This window comes from Dipodomys spectabilis, unplaced genomic scaffold, assembly GCF_019054845.1.
Source record: "Dipodomys spectabilis isolate Male_0828 unplaced genomic scaffold, ASM1905484v1 ptg000003l, whole genome shotgun sequence".
Taxonomy (NCBI): domain Eukaryota; kingdom Metazoa; phylum Chordata; class Mammalia; order Rodentia; family Heteromyidae; genus Dipodomys; species Dipodomys spectabilis.
The window spans coordinates 10,629,204-10,647,877 of NW_024870680.1; the positions used below are offsets into that span (position 1 = coordinate 10,629,204).

Below are 18,674 nucleotides of genomic sequence, written 5' to 3' on the forward strand. Positions count from 1 at the left end.
ATACCCCAGTTTCACAGGGCAGGGGGACAGGCTTTCTTGCAGGGACAGAGGAAGGTAGGTCTGGAGGTGACTAGCTGGAAGGATTCTTTCTTCTTTTTCTTTTAATACTTTTTGATTGTAAAAATACTGTACAGAGGGGTTACTGTTCCCTGAGCAAGGTAATGAGTATCAAGTATTGTTGCCTCCTCGTTTTTCCCCTAGCATCCCTTTCCTCCCACCTCCACAACTATACTCCCCCCCCTAAATTGTAAAGTTTGTTTTTCAACATAGTGTCTTGTTGTTACATCTCATTGTTATAATGGGTCAATCTGTATCTTGCTGGAAGGATTCTTGTATGCACTAAGAGCAAGTTAGAGTCTCTGGGAGACAGAACAGGAAAAACTCAGCCAGTTCTGGCTGTTTCTTTGTTACCTAGATAACCTTGGCAAGGTTTCAAATTCTGTCTGTCAGATGGAGGTTGGTGAGCTGCCTGATTCAAGAAGTGTTTACTAGGTGACTATTGTGCACCCGCCCTAGGTTCAGGTCTGTGGCTCATGGGTGAGAAGCCACCAGTAAGTATAGTCTGGAAGTTCTCCTAGTGAGTGGAGGCAGATGAGCAGCAAAGGTTCATACAACAGTCTGGTGGTGGTATGAGTTGGTTACTTGTGCTTTGAATCCAAAAGAGGATGGTGACCATTGTAACGTCTGGAGTCATGTGAGTAGTTTTTGAGATCATTTATGCAAAGTGATTCCCCTCCTGCCTGCATATTTACTTCACAAATTCCATGTGTGCGTGTGTGCACACACACACGTGTGCGCTCACGTGTGAGCATGTGCATGCCAGTCCTGAGGCTTGAACTCAGGGCCTGGGTGCTGTCCCTTAGCTTTTTCCACTCAAGGCTGATGTTCTGCAGCCTGAACCACACAGCTCCACTTCTGGCTTTTTGGTGGTGAATTGGAAACATAAATCTCATGGGCTTTCCTGCTTGGGCTGGCTTTGAATTACAATCCTCCTGTCAGCCCTTCCTGCAGAAGCTAGGATTGTAGGTATGAGCAAGCCACCTATGGTGGGTGAGGTGTGGGGAGGCTGGCTTTCTCTCACACATTGGAGTTCTAAGTCAGCCCCTATCCAGGCGGGGATACGCTGGGAACCACACAGGTTCAGCTCCTGTCTAGACAATTAGCATCCAGTGCTCCCGGGTACCCAGACTGCTAAGGAGCAGACAGAGCCCGACTCGCAGGGGCCTGCGTCGTGGTGGTGGTGGTAGTGGTGGTGGTGGTGGTGGTGGTGGTGGAGCAGGATTCTTCCTCATCACATCCATGGCAGGCAGGGCGCTCCAGGCCCACGCCTCAGCGTTGTCTTCGCACTCCCCCTCCCCAAAGGCTGGAGCCCACCCCCTAATCCTTGCTTCCCACCGTTCCAGACCCCCTGGCCCTGAGTGAGGCTCAGACACGGTGGGGTGCAGAGGACCCGGGGCTGGAGGAGATGGATGTAAAGGACCGGAAGCCTTACCGCTCGCTGACCCGGCGCCGCGACGCCGAGCGCCGCTACACCAGCTCGTCGGCCGACAGTGAGGAGGGCAAAGGCCCGCAGAAGTCCTATAGCTCCAGCGAGACCCTGAAGGCCTACGACCAGGACGCCCGCCTGGCCTACGGAGGCCGCGTCAAGGACATGGTGCCGCAGGAGGCCGAGGAGTTCTGCCGTGGAGGTGAGGGGCGCGCGCAGGGCGCACGGGGCCAGCCAAAGTGGGGGGCCACTGGGGGACTTTGGTCTGGGAAAAGCTTGGCCTGTGGTTCATCCTCATATTGTTGCTGCTTTCTGCTTCCGTGGCTTGGCAGAGTCTGGGAGAAGGGAAGGGGGAGAGTGGAGGGGAGGACTCGATTGTGGCACCCTCTTAGAGTCAGGTTGGTGGGTAGGAGTCTCTCTGTTGCCTCCATCTTGAAGATGACATGAGATGACTTTTTTAAGTTGCTAAGTAGAGCTAAGTGTTGGTTCTTCCTTTGGGTGTTTCGTCATTCAACAAGCGTATTCTTAGCACTTTTGGTGTGTGTGTCAAACTCTGAGACCTTGAGAGGAAGATGTTTCTGAGATGATTTGACCTTGAAACGTAATTCAGAACATAATCTCAACACCTTGACTGTCTGTCTTTTGCCTTCTATATACAGTCATCACCAAAAACTTAGAGCTGTCCTAGAATACCATTCAAATGAATCCTTCTTGCCGGCCATGGTGATGCATGGGTATACATCCCAGCTAATCCCAGCAAAGCCTGGTCTCAAAAACAAAATGCAAACAAAAAGGCTGGAGATAACTCCTCAAGTGGTGGAGCGCTTACCTATAAGCAGAAAACAAACAATATACCCCTCTTCTCCATCCTCTGTCACTGTCCAGTTCTGGCCATTACCACAATGACTTTATACCCAGTTCTGCACCTTTCAGCCACCTCTGCCCTGCACTGTATCTGTATTGTCCTGACATTGAGGCCCTGATCCTGGCACTTGGGGGTAGCTTCCCAGCTCCTTTTCTTCCTAGACATTTTTGTGTGTCCCTTGTCTGTCCATACCCTTCACTCATGGCCCAGCCCTACTGGGGCCTCAGATATTTCTATCTTTCTGCCTGCAGAGCCTAAGCAAGCCCTCTTCCAGGCCTGGCAAGTGACTGGCCCTCAGAATGTATGAAAGCCAGCCCTGAGTCTGCCTGCTCTTTCCCCTTCCACAGGCAACATTTTGATCATGCTATTTGTTTTTTACAATTACCCCAGGCTAAATTATTTGCTTAAGATCACAGAGGGGAAAGAGCAGGACACACACACACACACACACACACACACACCACCCATGACCTCATTTCTATTTCCTCCCACAGATTTGGATCCACATGAAAGCTGTCCCATTAGCTGCCTCTCTGGCTTGAAAAATGAGGGCTCTCCAGCTCTTCCCAAGCTTTGATTAAGAGCTCAAGTCCTGGCATCAGACAGATCTGGATTTGAATCCTGGCTCTGCCATTGTTATGACTCTCAGCCTTTTTACCTGTGCAAAGGGATAATAGTAGCTAATAGTAGAGTGAGCATGAGGATGAGTGAGGACTGTAAATAATGCACCTGACATCGGTGCCTGGCACGAAGCAGATGTTTCATAAATGCTACCCACTAGTCATTGTCACCTCTAAGTCTTGGTGATGGGAAAAGAGAAAATTACTCAAAGCATTCCCCTAGCTCTGTCCTGTCTATATTTGACAAAGCTCTCCTAGGCCAGATATAACCTATATGAGCACATGAGGCTCAGAATAGGAGCCCATCCTGGGTTTGTAGTTGTTGATAATGATAATAGTACTGGAGTTTGAACTCAGAACCTGGAGCTTATTAGGCAAGCATTCTACCTTTAATCTATACCTCCAACCCCAAGTTCTTTCTGGTCTTTGTAAAGAACAAATAAGCATTCACATACAGTCATGTGCAGAGTGGCTTATAAATTGCCATCCTGGATCCAAAAACCCTTTGAAGGCCACAAGGCATAGGTTATTACCCCCTTTTAGAGACAAGAACAGGCCAAGCCTGGTGGTTTATGCCTGTAATCCCAGCTCATCAAGAGGTATATATCTAAGAGGCTCAAGATCCAATGCCGGCAAGGTGTGTGTGGGTGGGGGAGCTTCTCTAAAAAATAACTAAAGCACTAAAGGTCCAGAGGTATAACTCAAGTGGTAAGAGTATCTGCCCAGCAAGTGCAAGACTGTGAGTTCAAACCAAAGTACCATAAACAAACCAACACTGAAGCTCAGGTGATCACCAGCCCAGAACTGCACAGCCAGAGGCTGAGTGAGGTGGGCTGTCAACCCATGCCCAGGGAAGAAGCCAAAAGGTCTAAAGCCAAGAGATCATGAGGTCTTCTCACATGCGGTGAAAGAATTTCAAACCACCCAGGAGAGGGGCTGAGTCTCAGCTCACTGGCCTGAAGGCCCATTTTGACCTTATTATTTAGAAACTGCATCTTGGGGAACTTGGAGGCAGGGAAGTGGTAAGGGAAGGGTACAGAGCTGCCAGCACAGAGGCTGGGGGGACGCTGGAGGTGCTAGAAGAATCTGGGAACTTGCACACCAACTAAATGCTTACTTACCAGAAAAGAAATGTTTCATGACAAGTCGAAGGTGACTGCAGCAGACTTGAGCCATAGCTCCTGCTAGCTCTCTAGACAGCCATGTCCCATTCAGTCTTTCCTCCCCTTCTGCTTCCTCTCATGGAGGCTCCAAGGGCCTGCCAGGGTGAGTCTGTCTCTGTGCTCACTTAAATTCTACCGAGCACTGACTCTGCCACAGGTGTGTGGTGTGCATAATAGCAGTTTATGAGACCCTTCCTCCCCAGGTTGCAAAGGCTTGGCTAGGAGGGAGACGCTGTTATGAAGCCATCTGTGCTGGCTTCCCCGGGCCTTCTGGGGAGACCCATTTCCCTTGCCTTCACAGGTTGTCCCCATGAATCATGAGGACCCACCTCTTCTGTCTCGTTCAGTTCTCATGTCACCTCTCCCTGCTCTACTCCCAGCTCCCACTCCTGGGTTACATCCTCCCTCCATGCTCTTCTTCATGATCTCCCTACTTTCACCCCTAAATCTCCCCCGCCTAACTGGGAGCTGTACAGCCAGACACCACACCCTACTCAGGGCTCAGTAAAGCCCCTGGGCTAGCTTGAGTTTGTGTCAATGCGCATGCCACCTGACATGAGTTCACTTCCCAGATCATCTGCTTAATTGGAAGGTGATCTTACAGCCTTTGTTCTCTCATCCATTTCACCCAAGATATGCCTGGGAATAGCAGACACATAGGAGAAGTTGTCCCTTAGTAGACACGGAATTAACACAGACAGATAAGGAAAGAGCTTGTATGTCCCATGAAAGCATCCACACCCTAACTCCTGGGTGCATTCTCACTAACATCTTCCCCAGCCTCAGCTCTGGGCCTTCTCGTGTTCTTAGGAACCCATCTCTGCTAATTTTCTATCACACTCTACCTGCTGCGAGGAAGCAGCCTGTGTGCCCTGTATCTACATCGCCACTTGGTTTGTGCTCTGCTCTCCTAAACAGCTCCAAAAGGACCTCTGGTTCCTGGCCAATCCAGGCCATTAACCAGGCTTCTGCCCTTTTCTGGGCTTGCTGATAGTCCTCCCTGAAAGATAGGAATCCTAGACTCTCCATACAACTTAGCAGGCATTTATTGAGCTGAATATTAAATTTTACCCCAAATGCAGAGATTTAAGAATAAGCAAGACACTGTACCATACCTTGTCACCTGCAGCAGAAGGAACAAGACAACTCTATTGTGCAAGGACTTTGAGAGGGATCTGGGAAGAATTGGCATTGACACCTACACAGGGGTAGGGTTTGAGGAAGATCTCCCAGAGAAAGTGACATTTGAGCCTAAGCCAGGCATGGATTGCATTTAGGAGGCCAAAGGAAGATCACGTGTTGGAGGCCAACCTGTGCTAAATAGTAAGGACCTGTCTTAAAATAATAAAGATGACACAGATAATTTGGCTGGTAGAAAGACACTAGGAGTCATTGCTGGAACTGACCACCAGCATGAATTCAAAACACAGCCATGAATCCTGAGCTAGGGGGCTTTGCTCCAGACAGGGTGCTCCTCCCAGCACACTGACCATTTTCACTCTGTCTTCTCCCAGGCACCAATTTCACCCTGCGTGAGCTTGGACTGGGTGAGGTGACTCCACCTCATGGGACCCTCTACCGGACAGACATTGGCCTCCCCCACTGCGGCTACTCCATGGGGGCCAGCTCTGATGCAGACCTGGAGGCTGACACAGTTCTGTCCCCCGAGCACCCTGTGCGCCTTTGGGGCCGAAGCACACGGTCAGGACGCAGTTCCTGCCTGTCTAGCCGGGCCAACTCCAACCTCACACTCACTGACACGGAGCACGAGAACACGGAGACCGGTGAGTGGCCCACTTGGCCTGTGTTGGGTTCAGGGCTGGGGCTTTAATTACAATCTTGACTTGCTGCTCCATCACTGGGGCATTGTGGAAGGTACTTTGCTCTCAGTGGTCAAAAGGCTCTGACTTTTGCACAGTCACATGAGATACCCCCTATCAGTGATCTGTTAGAGATGTGGTCATAGACCTCTAGGGAAGTGCTAAGGGGCTGTGTTATGGTGTTCTTGATTCCTATGTGTATGGTTGGGGGAGAGGGGAGGGAAGCAATGGGGTAGGATGATGGCAACCCATCCCCCACAGCTGATTTTGTCAAGCCAGGTCACCTATTCCAGAATCTTCTCGCAGAATCTTTAGCTAAAAGTGCTCTGAAGTCCAGGGCAATCTCCAAGGACCTTGTCAGACTCTGTGTCTTATGTTGATCAGAGAATGGCTTAAAATCCAAGTGTCATTTCAGGCTAACTTGAAACTTGAGCTGTTGGAGAGTGGAGGTATTGGTCAAAGGATACAAAGTTTGTTCGGAGGAATAAATTTTCAGGATCGATTGCAGTAATGACATGTATCAGCACAAACTGAGTATTCAGTGTTTCAAATGTGTGGGGGCAAAAACTGGGAGTTTTTCAGGTTTGGTAATACTTGTATATAAACTACTGGTTGGCCATCACTAATCCAAAAATCTGAAAATCCTACATGATACTCAAAAGTTTGGAATTTCAGAGCATTTCAGTTTTTCAGAGTAGGGCTGCTCAAGCTTTGTTTCAAAATTGCTAAAAGGGGAGATTTAAATGCTCTCTCTGTCCCCACACCCTCCACCCCACCAAATGAAGTATATGGGGTAACAGACATGTTAATTGTCTTGATTTCATGCTTCCACAATGGATGGATGTATTTATCAAAATATCCCACAATATACTCCACAAATATACAGTTATTTGTCCATTAAAAGGAAATTTAAAATAAATTCTAAGAAAATAAAAGTATGGACATGTTTCATAAGGAGAAAGGCAATATTAGTTTGGACCTACGGAATCTGGGTATGGTTGACCCATCATACAGATGATTAGGTGACAAGTCTAAATTAGATTCAGATTGAGTGTGATCAGAATATAGACATTAACAAAAATTGTGTTGATGGTTTTTAAGGAGATTTAATGAGGGAAAAATAATAGTTTATGGGAACAGGGGCTGTGTTTACCTTGTTTCATATCAGAATGGCAAGATACAGGTTAAGAGCAAACACTTGGTGAACTTTCAATACATGCTTGTTCAGAAGTAAACAAGTTGAAAAGATCCCCAAAATGATGGTAAGCCAAGGAAGAGAAGGGTATAGAGCTAGAAATACAAGCCTAGTGTCATAAAAATGCAAGGTGAAAAAGAGCTCCAAGAAAGAGCTTGACAGTCATGTCATGTCAATGTTGACCAGCCTCAGATTAACACAGAGAGTGTCAAACCAGAGTATGTACTGCTTCTCTCTGTTATACACAAACCCAGATATGGTTATGTCCTTTTTATTTACTTACAATAAGCTCCTGGTGGTGGAGTGAATGTATATCAGGCTATGTGTTTCACAAATAAATTTCTTTGAACTCAAAAAAAAAATAAAATAAAATAAAATAAATTCTAAGACTAGGGGCATAGGTCAAGGTAGGGTGCTTGCCTAGCCACATCTCCAAGGTCCTGGATTTAATCCCTACTAGCACAAATAAATAAGTCAATTGTAAAAAGTAAAAGCTTGAGGTTTCACCCCAGCTTCTGCCTGACTTTGTGAGGGGCTGGCTTCAGACCCCTTAGGCCAGTTTCATGTCTGCAGCCATGTCTCCCAAGCCCCAGAGAAACTGTGGGAGAAAATGAAGGTAACTAACACACTGCTTCTTCCCACGCTAAAGAAGTTTTAGAAGCAGATCTCCAAGAAGCTCCACCTGAGTCCTAACTAGGGCTCAGCCACTAGGAGTATCCCCCATGTTGTATGCATCAGCCCCTGCCAGGGTCTGGCAGGGACAACTTAAGGAGGGTGCCAAGGCCTAGGAAGCCCAGCATAGGGGTCTGCAGGAGCTCCTGGAATCCACCCCCGCCCTCTCCAAACAGGGGCATGGGAATGGTGTCGGGAAGGAGAGCCGCAGTGCCCCCTACTGGCTCCCAGCTCCCATTTCTGGAGCCTAATAATTTCTGCCAGGGATTCCAGGGACAGAGTGAAGGAGAGACTCCAGGTGAACTTGCAAAACCAAAGTCCCAGATCAGCTTAGGGGTCAGGTGGGGTTACCCCTTAAAGAACCTGGTACTACACATCCAAATATTTATGCTGCCATCCCTGCCTCAGGTTTTTCCCAGGTAGCCTGTGTAATTGCTGGAGCTAGGGAAGAGGCAGATCCTGGGTAGCATTGTGGTGGCCCTGCTACCTCCTCTCATCCTAGTCAGTCTATGGGGTCAGTGACCTCTCAGCCTCTGGAGAAGCTTTCCCTCCCATCTCCCATCAAGACCCAGGCTGAGCCAACGGGTCACCTCTCCCCACCTCTCCATGCACTGAGCCAGCTTACCAAATTGGCACCAAGCCTAGCACAGAGAGAGTGAGTTGTGTTATGGCATTTGGGTGAATTACTTCCTTTTGGTCCCCCTCCGTTTTCTCCTAGAAAGTATAGTTTAAATGAAGTCAGCATCTATCATCTTCTGAGAATTTTTATAGAACAAAATAAGAAAGTATTTTTTGGTCCAAGTCCTGAGAAAATACTGGATTAAATCCATTTAAACCAGTTTGTCTTCAGCAGAACTTCTCAGAGCCTTTAAGATGCTACTGTATATGTTAGCAGATAAAACTGCCAGCTTAAGACAGCATTTTCCCCTTCTCTTGTACCACAAGACCTTTCCTTCTCAGAGCATCTGGCTGGACCAGTGTTCTAATTCAGTTAGTAATAGCCGAGCCAAACAACTGCAGGCTCTCGTCTAGACCTGGGATTCTGTTGTTCTAAGTACAGGCATACATAAGAAAAAGGTCCACAAGATGAAAGTAATAACAGCACTGAGAGTTAATAGCTGCTGGTGGTTATGAGCACCAAGGAAGAGAGCTAAGCACTTCGGCGATGTGATCACATTTGCCCTTCCTGTAACACTTTGAAGCAGAATTTTATTATCTCCATTGCATGGAGGAAAAAAAAAACATAGCTACAGCCCAAAGAGGCTGCAGAGGTCACCCAGCTAGCAAGATGGGATTACACGTCAGGGCTGCATAACTCTAAAATCTGGACTGGTTTAGCATTATTTATTCTGGTGAATTTTCTCCATAGCAAAATGTTCGGGTTGTTTGTTATTTTGAAGATTTCTTGCTATGGTGACAAATGATCATTTTCCATAAAGTCATGACAGAATAAGGCACACACCACCCACATTATTGTGTATTTCCCGAGAGCTGAATTAAGCCTCTGCTGGGTGATAATAACATATCAGATGAGCATGAAGAGGCTCAGCCTTGGTTAGTAGGAAGGGTAGATTGATCTCTCTTTGGTTGCCCATTCCATACATGACCATGGAACACAAAATTCAGCTATACTCCGGGAAGATCAATGTGCAAAGGAGCTGGGAAGGGAGTCTAACAAAGTACCCTTGACCTCTGCATCCTTCCAGACCTGGACTCCAACCTGACACCTCCATGGTGACTGCATGCCTCCACTGGAAAATAACAGTAATGGCTTTGGAATACGGCATTCTAAATTACACCAACCACAGGAATTGATCACTTTCCTTTTTTTATAAGTATTTTATTGTAAAAATACTGTACAGAGGGGTTACAATTACATGGGCAAGGTAATGAGTGCATTTCTTATCAAGCATTGTTGCCTCTTCCTTTGTTTCCCCTTACCATTTGCTGGTTAGGTTCACAGCACTCTTGCTCACTAAAACTGAGGCTCAGAGAGATGAAGAATGTGCCTGGTGCCCCATGTCTAGGTGAATTGGCTTCTGGACAATGGAGAAGATCTTGGCCTTATATTTTGGGTGTACCAGTCCTAGCTCTGAGATCTTGAGCAAGTTTACCTCACCTCTGTTAGCTACAGTTTCTTCATTTTCAAAACAATATGCCAGGGCAGGGTTGCTCATTACAAGGGGGATTACAAATAGACTGTAATCCCAGCTAGTTGTGAGGCAGAGATTAGGAGGATCAAGGTTAGAAGCCAGCTCTGGGGAAAGCATGCGTGCATTCACACACACCTCTATAAGGAGATTCTGGTTCTTTTCATTCTTCCTTTCTTCTTCCTGCCCTTCTTACCTCCTCATCTTCCTCTACTCCATCTGATTCTCTTTCCCATCCTACCCACCCCCTGTATCTCTTTCTCCTTTTCCTTTGATGAAAACTTGGATCCCTCTTTCACAACAAGGCCCAGTTCCACAGGCTGTGTTAGCTACAAAGCACATCATCGTAGGGCCAGTGTTGAGGAATACAAGAAGTCATGAACCTCTGCTGAGAGCCCAGGACTACAGATACACAATGGCCTTTAATCCATTAAAGTGCATTGGCATTCCCATTTTCCAGATAGGAAAACTGACCCTCCACAATGTTTAACTGACATTACAGTAAGTCACTATGTCAGCCAAGCTAGGACTTGAACTCAGGTCTCTCTTCCTCTATAGTCTGGGCCCTTTGCTTACCTCCATTTGAGTCAATGAGAGTTTGGAGGTCTTGGTTGAGGCCAGCAATGTTGGACAACCAGGTGCTCAGAGATGCAGATTGATAAATAGGAAATGCAAAGCATAAACCCCAGCAACCTCTATCCACCAGAGCATCGACCCTGCCTCCACATACGACCTTGCATCCATCAATAGTAATTGTCAACAGTATTGACGGTGGTGGAGGCTTTTGCTGAGGTCACAGGGATGCTGCATGCAGCTGCCATCAATAATAACTTTTATGGGGTCCATTAAAGCCAATTTTTGCCCCTGAAGGTTAATGTCAGCAGCTTTTATGTCACTGCTTAATATCTAAAATAAATACAAAATTGACTGGGTAATGTAAACATAAATCTTCCTCCTTGGGCATCAGAGAGAGCCTGCTGGGCAGGAGGGTTAGCAGGTAGCAGGCCGGGAGCAATGAGAAGAAGCTGGCATGCCAGTCACACAGTCAGCATGCAGTAAATGGCTTTTAGGAGGCTGATGCTGGAAGAGGAGCTGCATCCCCAGCCACAGGGTCAGCATGACACCATGTCTCTCTTATGGATTCATTCTGCTTCTGCTTCATTCTGCACTTTGTGCTATGGCCATGCTGAGGTTCCTCAGGATGCCATGTGTTGTTTTGTTCTAGTGGCAGAAACTAGATGAATAGCCGAGGAGGTGAAGATACAGCCAGCTGTGGCCCTGGACTATAGCAGAGGTGTCACAAGACTGGAAAGAACATTCATTTCTGGACCCACCAAGGAGACCTGGCCTCTTATCCTAGTTGTATCAGTCCTAGCTCTGAGATCTTGAACAAGTCCCTGTACCTATTTGAGCCAGAGTTCCTTCATTTACAAAACAGTATGCCATAACCCAGATGCCCCTCAGTAGATGAATGGATCAAGAAAATGTGATAGATATAGATATAGATATAATGGAATTCTATGCTTCCAGCAGAAAGAATGACACAACCCCATTCACTAGGAAATGGAAAGACTTGGAAAAAATCATATTAAGTGAAGTAAGCCAGACCCAAAGAAATAATAGGTCCCATGGTTTCCCTTATTTGCAATAATTAGTATATACCTAGGATAATCTTATCAGTTGAGCATAAAAGCTCAAAAGCTATTTACATATGATCATAGAAGAAGATATTAAGCGAAATGAACCCCAAGATCTGGACACAAGAGGTTTTTCTTTGTTGTTATTGTTTTTAATGTAGTATGTGATATTTTTGTTTCTTTTGGATGTTCTTCCCCCTATGGTATATCCCCTGTTGTCACTGTATTTGACTTTGGTACCCTGCGTCTTGTATATACATTTTTCTAATTTGGGGAGGGGAAGGGGAATAACAAAATGCTGAAGCAAGGACAGAGGATGACCCATTGCAACAATGATACTCTCAAGACACTATGTTAGAAATGACAACTTCTTGTGGCGTGGGGAGGTAGGGGAGGAAAAGGATAATAGGAGAAAAAGGAGGGGGTAACAATGTTTGACAAGAAATGTACTCATTACTTCACTCATGTAACTGTAACCCCTCTGTACAGCATCTTTACAATAAAATAAAATTTAAAAACAAAAAAAATATGTCAGGGCTAGTAATTCCAACACACACACACACACACACACATACACACACAACCCTATCTGAAAAAAAACTAAACAAAAAAGGGGGAAGGGCTGTGGGTGGTATGGGTCAAGGAATAGAGCACTTATCTAGCAAGTACAAGGCCAAGTACAAGTTCAAACCCCATAGAATTTCCAAAAAACAAAACCCAGCAAACCCAAAACAGAACTCATATGCCTGAGATTACCAGGGGCTAAGAGAGGGATAATGAAATGGGAAGTTACTGTTTGATGATCACAGAGGTCTAGTTTGGTTCTAGAGATGAGTGTTGGTAGTGATAGGACAAACATGTAAATATAGAGATGCCGCTGAGCTGTACACTTGAAACTGGTTAAAGTGTTCCATGTGATTTCTAGTTTTTCACAATTATAAAACACACTGCACACCATCTCCCTTCCTTGAAATGTCTGCTGGAGCCTTTGCCATCCTGATCAAGCTAGTCCTGAATTCATGCTAGGTGTTGATGTTAATTACTTCAGCTCTGGATGACAGCCAGGGGGCCTCCATTTTGCCCAGAGGGTGCAGAGGCCCAATCCTTCACTCCATTCCTGTTTTGTACCCAGGCCTAGGGAGCTCACTTGGAAGGATCTCACTAAGTGGTAGATGGAGAGAGGCCTTCCCAGGAGAGGCAATTGCCTGAGCCAGGGTTTGGAGGCATGAAGGGGCCCAAGAGTCTAGGAATCTGTGAAAAATCACTGTGCTGGGGGCTGGGAAGTTGGCTCAGTGGTAGAGTGCTTGCTTTGAATGCCTGAGGCCCTGAGTTCGATTTCTCAGCACCACATAAGCAAAAAGAAAAAAGCCGGAAGTGGTGCTGTGGCTCAAGTGGTAGAGCGCTAGTCTTGAGCTGAAGAGCTGAGGGACAGCGCCCAGGCCCAGAGTTCAGACCCCACGACCAGACCCAAAAAACAAAACAAAACAAAAAAAATTACTGTGCTTTTATTCCAGAGGCCAATCAAAAATTCACTTAGAAGAGAACCGATGACTAGAGTCATATTTGTTCCCAAATCATCAAACAGCCTGGTATCAGAAGGGAAATTATTAGTTAACCTAATTAGACAGCCAAATTTTTAATTTCAAGTCTAAATTCATAGAAGATGCAGCTATCCCCAAAGTACAGAGAATAAGAGCCATTGCTAGTGTTGCTCTATTTACCCTCTTCCCTCCCCAGCTCCATACCCATACCCAGGAGATTCATTTAAAAATCTGTAAGAAAGTCACTAAGTTCCAAATGGTAGGAGGGCTGCAGCCACCCAATCTATTGTCCAAAGGAACACCATCTTCTAGAACAGGAACTTGAATCGAATAGCTCGAATAGCAACCCCACATTCCTCTGCTTGGGAATGAGGAATGTTGAAGCACCTGCTGTTTTTAGGGAATTAGTTTCCTACTGGGCAGCGTTGTCTACGTAAACTCCTAAGGGCCAGAGGGGGCCAGGAAGGGCATGGTCCAGTCAGACCATCTGAGAATCTGTGAGCTAGAAGAGACCTTAGAGATAATAAGCCCCTTGATTCTTAACCTGTTCTTATTTCTCCACGTCTGTGCCTTCAGATTTGGAGAGGTTAAGAAATTTATTGGAGGGGACACAGCTAGTACGTGGCAGAGCAAAGGTCTGAGCCCTGTTATGATTTGAATATGAAATGTCCCCTTGTAAATTCCTGTACTGGAGTCTTGGTTGCTAGCTGATGAGGCACTTAGGAAGTGATTGGCTCCTAAGGGCTCTGACCTACCCTTCATTCCTTATTAAGGCATAATGTGATATGCATTAGTGGAAGGTGCTGGGAAGCAGGAGGTGGGTGGGGCCTACTTGGAGAAAGCAGGTTACCAGGGTCTATATCTTGCCCTGGCCTCTTCCCATTTTCCTCTCTGCTTCCTGTATTCTATGAGATGAATAACCTCCTCTACCAAACTCTCTCACCATCATGATATGCTGGCCAAGTACATGGAACCAAGCAACCATGCACTGAACCCTCTGAAGCCTTGGAAATAAACCCTTTCTCCTTGAAGTTGTATCTGTCAGGTTTCTGGTCTCCATAACATATAAGAAACTAACAGAAGGCCAGATCTGTCACTACTCCAGTATCCATTATCTTTCCTAAACACTCCAGTTTGTACTGTTTGGAAGAAACGTTTTTATTAGAGTAATTCATAAAAGATATGAGATCTAAGAGATTCATTCTGGTTGTATCCAGAATAAATTTGTCAGTGTCAAAAAATAATCCAGAAAATAGGCTGGGAATGTGGCTTATAATAGAGTGCTTGCCTAGCAAGCAGGAAGTCCTGGGTTCGATTCCTCAGTATCACATAAGACGTAGCACTGTGGCTCAAGTGGTAGAGTGCTAACCTTGAGCAAAACAAGCTCAGGGACAGTGTCCAGGCCCTGAGTTCAAGCTGCAGGACTGGCAGAATAAAAATAAAAGTAAAATAATAATAATCCAGAAAATAAACTGAACCCATAACTTGTCAGGACTGATCATACTAGGATCATACTAGGATACTTTCAAACTGTGACCTACTTAAGAAAAGACAGATAATAGAGAAAGTCCAACCAGCAAGTAGCTGAGGTTTCATTGAAGAGGAGTCAGTCCTGGGCTTTGAGAGGTGAGAAGGACTTTTTACCGATTAAAGAGAAGAAAGGACATTTGTGTGGGCAAATAGAAGGGGTGTCCCTTGAAGCTGTGTAACCATGTGTGGTGGGTAGAGGTGCTAGGTAAGGATGGTATTTGAAGTGTCTTTCCTGTCTCTTATTTTATGAGTACCTGCTGTCTTCTGGGTATCATGTTAAGTGTTGGGGTTCCAGCAATGACCAAACCAACAAAGTATCCCATTCTTATGGAGATTACATTTTGTTGTAAAGACTGATGTTGAACAAGTTAAGAACCTATCACATGGGATCTTTTTAAGATGGTACACATTCTGGAAACAGAGGGAGGAGAGCTGCTCTTTTAAGTGAGGTAGCCAGAGAAGACTTCCAGGAGAAGATGCTACTTGAGCAAAGCTTTACCAAAAGAAAAATGGTCTTGGCAGACAGGAGGGCTGGTACAAGGTCTTAAGCAGAAAATACATGCCTTGTCTGCACAACAGCAAAGGAGCCCAGCCCGTAATGCCTGGAGTAGTGGAAGAGGCCAAAGAGGTGACATGGGTGTATGTGCAGACTGTAACCAGTCTTGCCCCAGAGGGCTCTGACTGAGGATAGACAGAGTCTAACCAAGATTTAACCAGGATCATTCTGTATGCTCAGTTGAGAGTAAACTCTAGAGAACAAAGGTCAAAGTAGGGACCACTGCAGCAATCCAGGAAACAAGAGTGTTCAAATGGGGCAAGCCTACAAGCAGCCAGGGTTGCATCTTAGCCAAAGCTTCTCTTCCCTGCTCCCCCCAGGATTGAAGATGACCTCAGTCCACAGGTTCTATGACCATAGTGGTTCCTTCTACTCTAGCAGAAGGAAAGTACACTGGATCCTTCACCTGGCACACAGCTCACTGCAGCCCAGTTACACGGGCCTTCAGCCCCTAGTCCACGCCACACTCTTTCATTGTACTTCATAGCTTTGGTGATGGGTTGTTCCTAATACCATCCTGCTGCTTATCATCTTGGTTTCTAACCTTGCTGCCTTCTCTTCCACGTGAGACACTTAACATGGTCTTGTTTTGTTGTGATGTTGCCTTCCCTTTAGCTGTATTTCCAGCCCATCCTGCTCAGCTATACCTCAGTCTGACTTAAACTGCCTTGGTGAAGGGTGTCCCAGGGCCTCCTCTCCAGAGCACCACTTCTGCTACAGCTGCCTGTGATCTAGGAGCCAGTTCGTGGCAGCTACTGATGTTGCTATATGTCCTGGCCCAGTTCTGTGACCAGTATTAATCCAGCCACACTTTGCTTCTGAAGTGAAAAAGCAGGAAATAGAGGCAAGGAGACTCAAAACCATGCTAAATTAAGATGGATTGCATTCTTGAAACTCAGTTAAGACCTGCTGTGTGTGCAGAGAGGTGCAGCAAACAAGAATTTTGCTTTTAATTTGAGCGAACATGACTGAATTCCAGTGGAAGCAGCGATGTGCACAGTGACAAAATATTTTCCAAAAGATGTGTGAGAGGTGTTTTCCCCCTCCAGTAAGCTCAGCTTTGTACAGGGAGAGCACGCTTCAACTTTATCTAACCCAGGATGACTCTGGAGAAGGAGAATAACCAGTGGTGGGGAAATAGGAGCACAATTCCAGTGCAGCGTGTGACATCCAGGGACAAATCTAGTTTAGTATTAGTCTCCTCACCAGTCCTCTGAAGATCCTGGACTAAGCAATTCTCTCTAAGCATTTGTTTCCCATCAACCAAAGAGGGTCTTGGGAATCTCGGGCAGTAGGAGTACCTTGGGAGGGAATGGGTTGAGGGCTTACACTGGGAATTCCAGTCCAACTATACAGGTGATTTTGTACAAATTTCTGAAGCTGCTGACTGAGTCTTAATTGCTTCATCTGCAACATAGAAATAGACTTGTTATAATGGAAGCAGGAGGTTGTACACAAGAACTAGGACACTCTTTCCAAAATTGTGGGTCATAACCAGTCCATCTATGAAATAAATTGTACAATTCAGTACCACTGTTGAAAATAATAATAAAATAGAGTAGAGAAGAAGGGAGATAGGGCCTATTGTAAGCTAGGTGTTACCCTGTGAAATTTTTATTTCAATTATCTTTTTGTACACAGAAAGATTTTTATTTATAAAAGGATTAAAAAAGGTACCTAGCACACGGGTGGATCTTGTAAATGTTAATTTCCTTCCCTATAGGATCTCTCAGCTCACAACAAAACAATTTGTGTGCCAGTACTGAAGCTTGAACTTGGGGGAGTTAGTGCTCTTCATTTTCTGCTCAAGACTAGGTGTTCTGAGGCTGGGAAGGTGGCTCAGTGGTAGAGCGCTTGCTTTGCATGCCTGAGGCCCTGGGTTCGATTCCTCAGCACCACATAAGCAGAAAAAAAAGCCAGAAGTGGTGCTGTGGCTCAAGTGGTAGAGCGCTAGCCTTGAGCTGAAGAGCTGAGGGACAGCACCCAGGCCTAGAGTTCAGGCCCACGACTGGACCCCCCCCCCCCCAAAGAAAAAAGACTAGGTGTTCTACCACTTCACACCTCCACTTCTGTTTTTTTTTTTTTTCTGGTTAATTGGATATAATAATCTCTTGTCTCTATCTACAACTACTGGCTTTGATCTCAATCATTACATCTCAGCCTTCTGACTAGCTAGCTAGGATTGTAGACATGAGCCACTTTAGCTCAAAAGATTTATGATTCATATGATAGTTTTACTACAACTGCCAGCCTGCCCTACTATGGCTCTCTTACTGAGAGAGTTTATCTGGGTTTCATGAAAGAAGACAGGCTCTGGGACCTAACACTCTGTCCTCTCCCTACCACCCTCCTTTGTAAGAGGCCATTGAGTAACTAACTAGCAAGCCCTAGGGTGGCAGTAGGCGTGGCAACAAGGGAAGCAGGACAAGCCCCAAACTGGAGGGGCTCACCCCAAATTTAATTGTGCACTAATCAACCCCAGCACATAGATATGGGCCACCACATAGATATGGCTGCCCTTCCTTTGACTTCAGTGTGGAGAGGAGCATGGAAACCAAAGGGTAAAAGAGTTTAGGGACTCACATGGGTTTAATAACATGAGGTGCAGTACAAGGGGTGGCCATGATTATCCATGGGCTCAGAGAAAAAGCCACCAAAAGCCTCTTTATTGTATTTAACTAATAGACTCTCTGCAAACTCTTCTAACAATGGCAAGCCCAGTTTTCTCCAATGAGGACTTAGCCAGGGTGAAGAAAACTATTGAGCTAGCAGAGCCTGAAGGAATAAAAAGAGATAGGAACAGAGAAAAAGCTAGGTTCTATGATGGTGGGTGATGGTTCTGAGTGACTGGCCCCAACTTAGCCTTTCTTCAGAAGTCAATAATCCACCACAGAAAAGTCTTAAGAAGGGAGAGAGTAATGGTAAAGACATACATTGAGGGTAAATCACTTTTGAGAAGACAAGAAGTCCCTTTACCATTGAACTACAAGTGCTTCCACAGAATATTACTAGAGAGGTCTGGCTCAAAGCTACTTCTAGAATGCATTTGCCCTAAACAGTGAAACATGATCTTGATTCATCAATGGTATCTGGTCCTGCCCTTGCTAAATTTAGATTTTTTAATGATCTTTCATAGTACCCACTAATGATCAGTTTGCTTTTGCTTGTGTGTATGTGTGTGTATGTTGGCTTGTATATGTAACATTTTTTCTTGATAAACTTGATTGAGTCTTTCTTAGAAATGGGAGCTTGAGAAAGTGTAAGAGAGAGGCCTTATTTGGGAGTGTAATCTCAGTACAGGAAAGTAAAGTAAGGCTAATGGGGAGAAGTGGCTTAGGGTCTAGCAGATTCTCCCAAAAGAATCTGATAGAGGTACATAAGCTGTAAGCAATCCCATTGTTAACTGTTGCTCTCTCCTTCCCTCCCTCTTAACTCTGCC

The 18,674-nt window shown here is 45.6% G+C and overlaps 1 protein-coding gene across 6 annotated transcripts in view; it reads left to right on the plus strand.

The window, feature by feature from the left end:
- Positions 1-1,465: 1,465 nt before the first annotated feature.
- Positions 1,466-18,674, plus strand: part of Tenm4 (teneurin transmembrane protein 4) — a 411,966-nt gene continuing 394,757 nt past the window's right edge. For 4 of the 6 annotated variants that reach the window (XM_042690307.1, XM_042690322.1, XM_042690315.1 and 1 more), the window contains exons 1-2: positions 1,466-1,688; positions 5,649-5,918. In XM_042690307.1, the coding sequence (XP_042546241.1) occupies positions 1,466-1,688; positions 5,649-5,918 (493 nt within the window). Of the gene's footprint in view, positions 1,689-5,648; positions 5,923-18,674 lie in introns of all 6 variants that reach the window. The other 2 variants (XM_042690345.1, XM_042690339.1) reach the window with 1 other exon arrangement.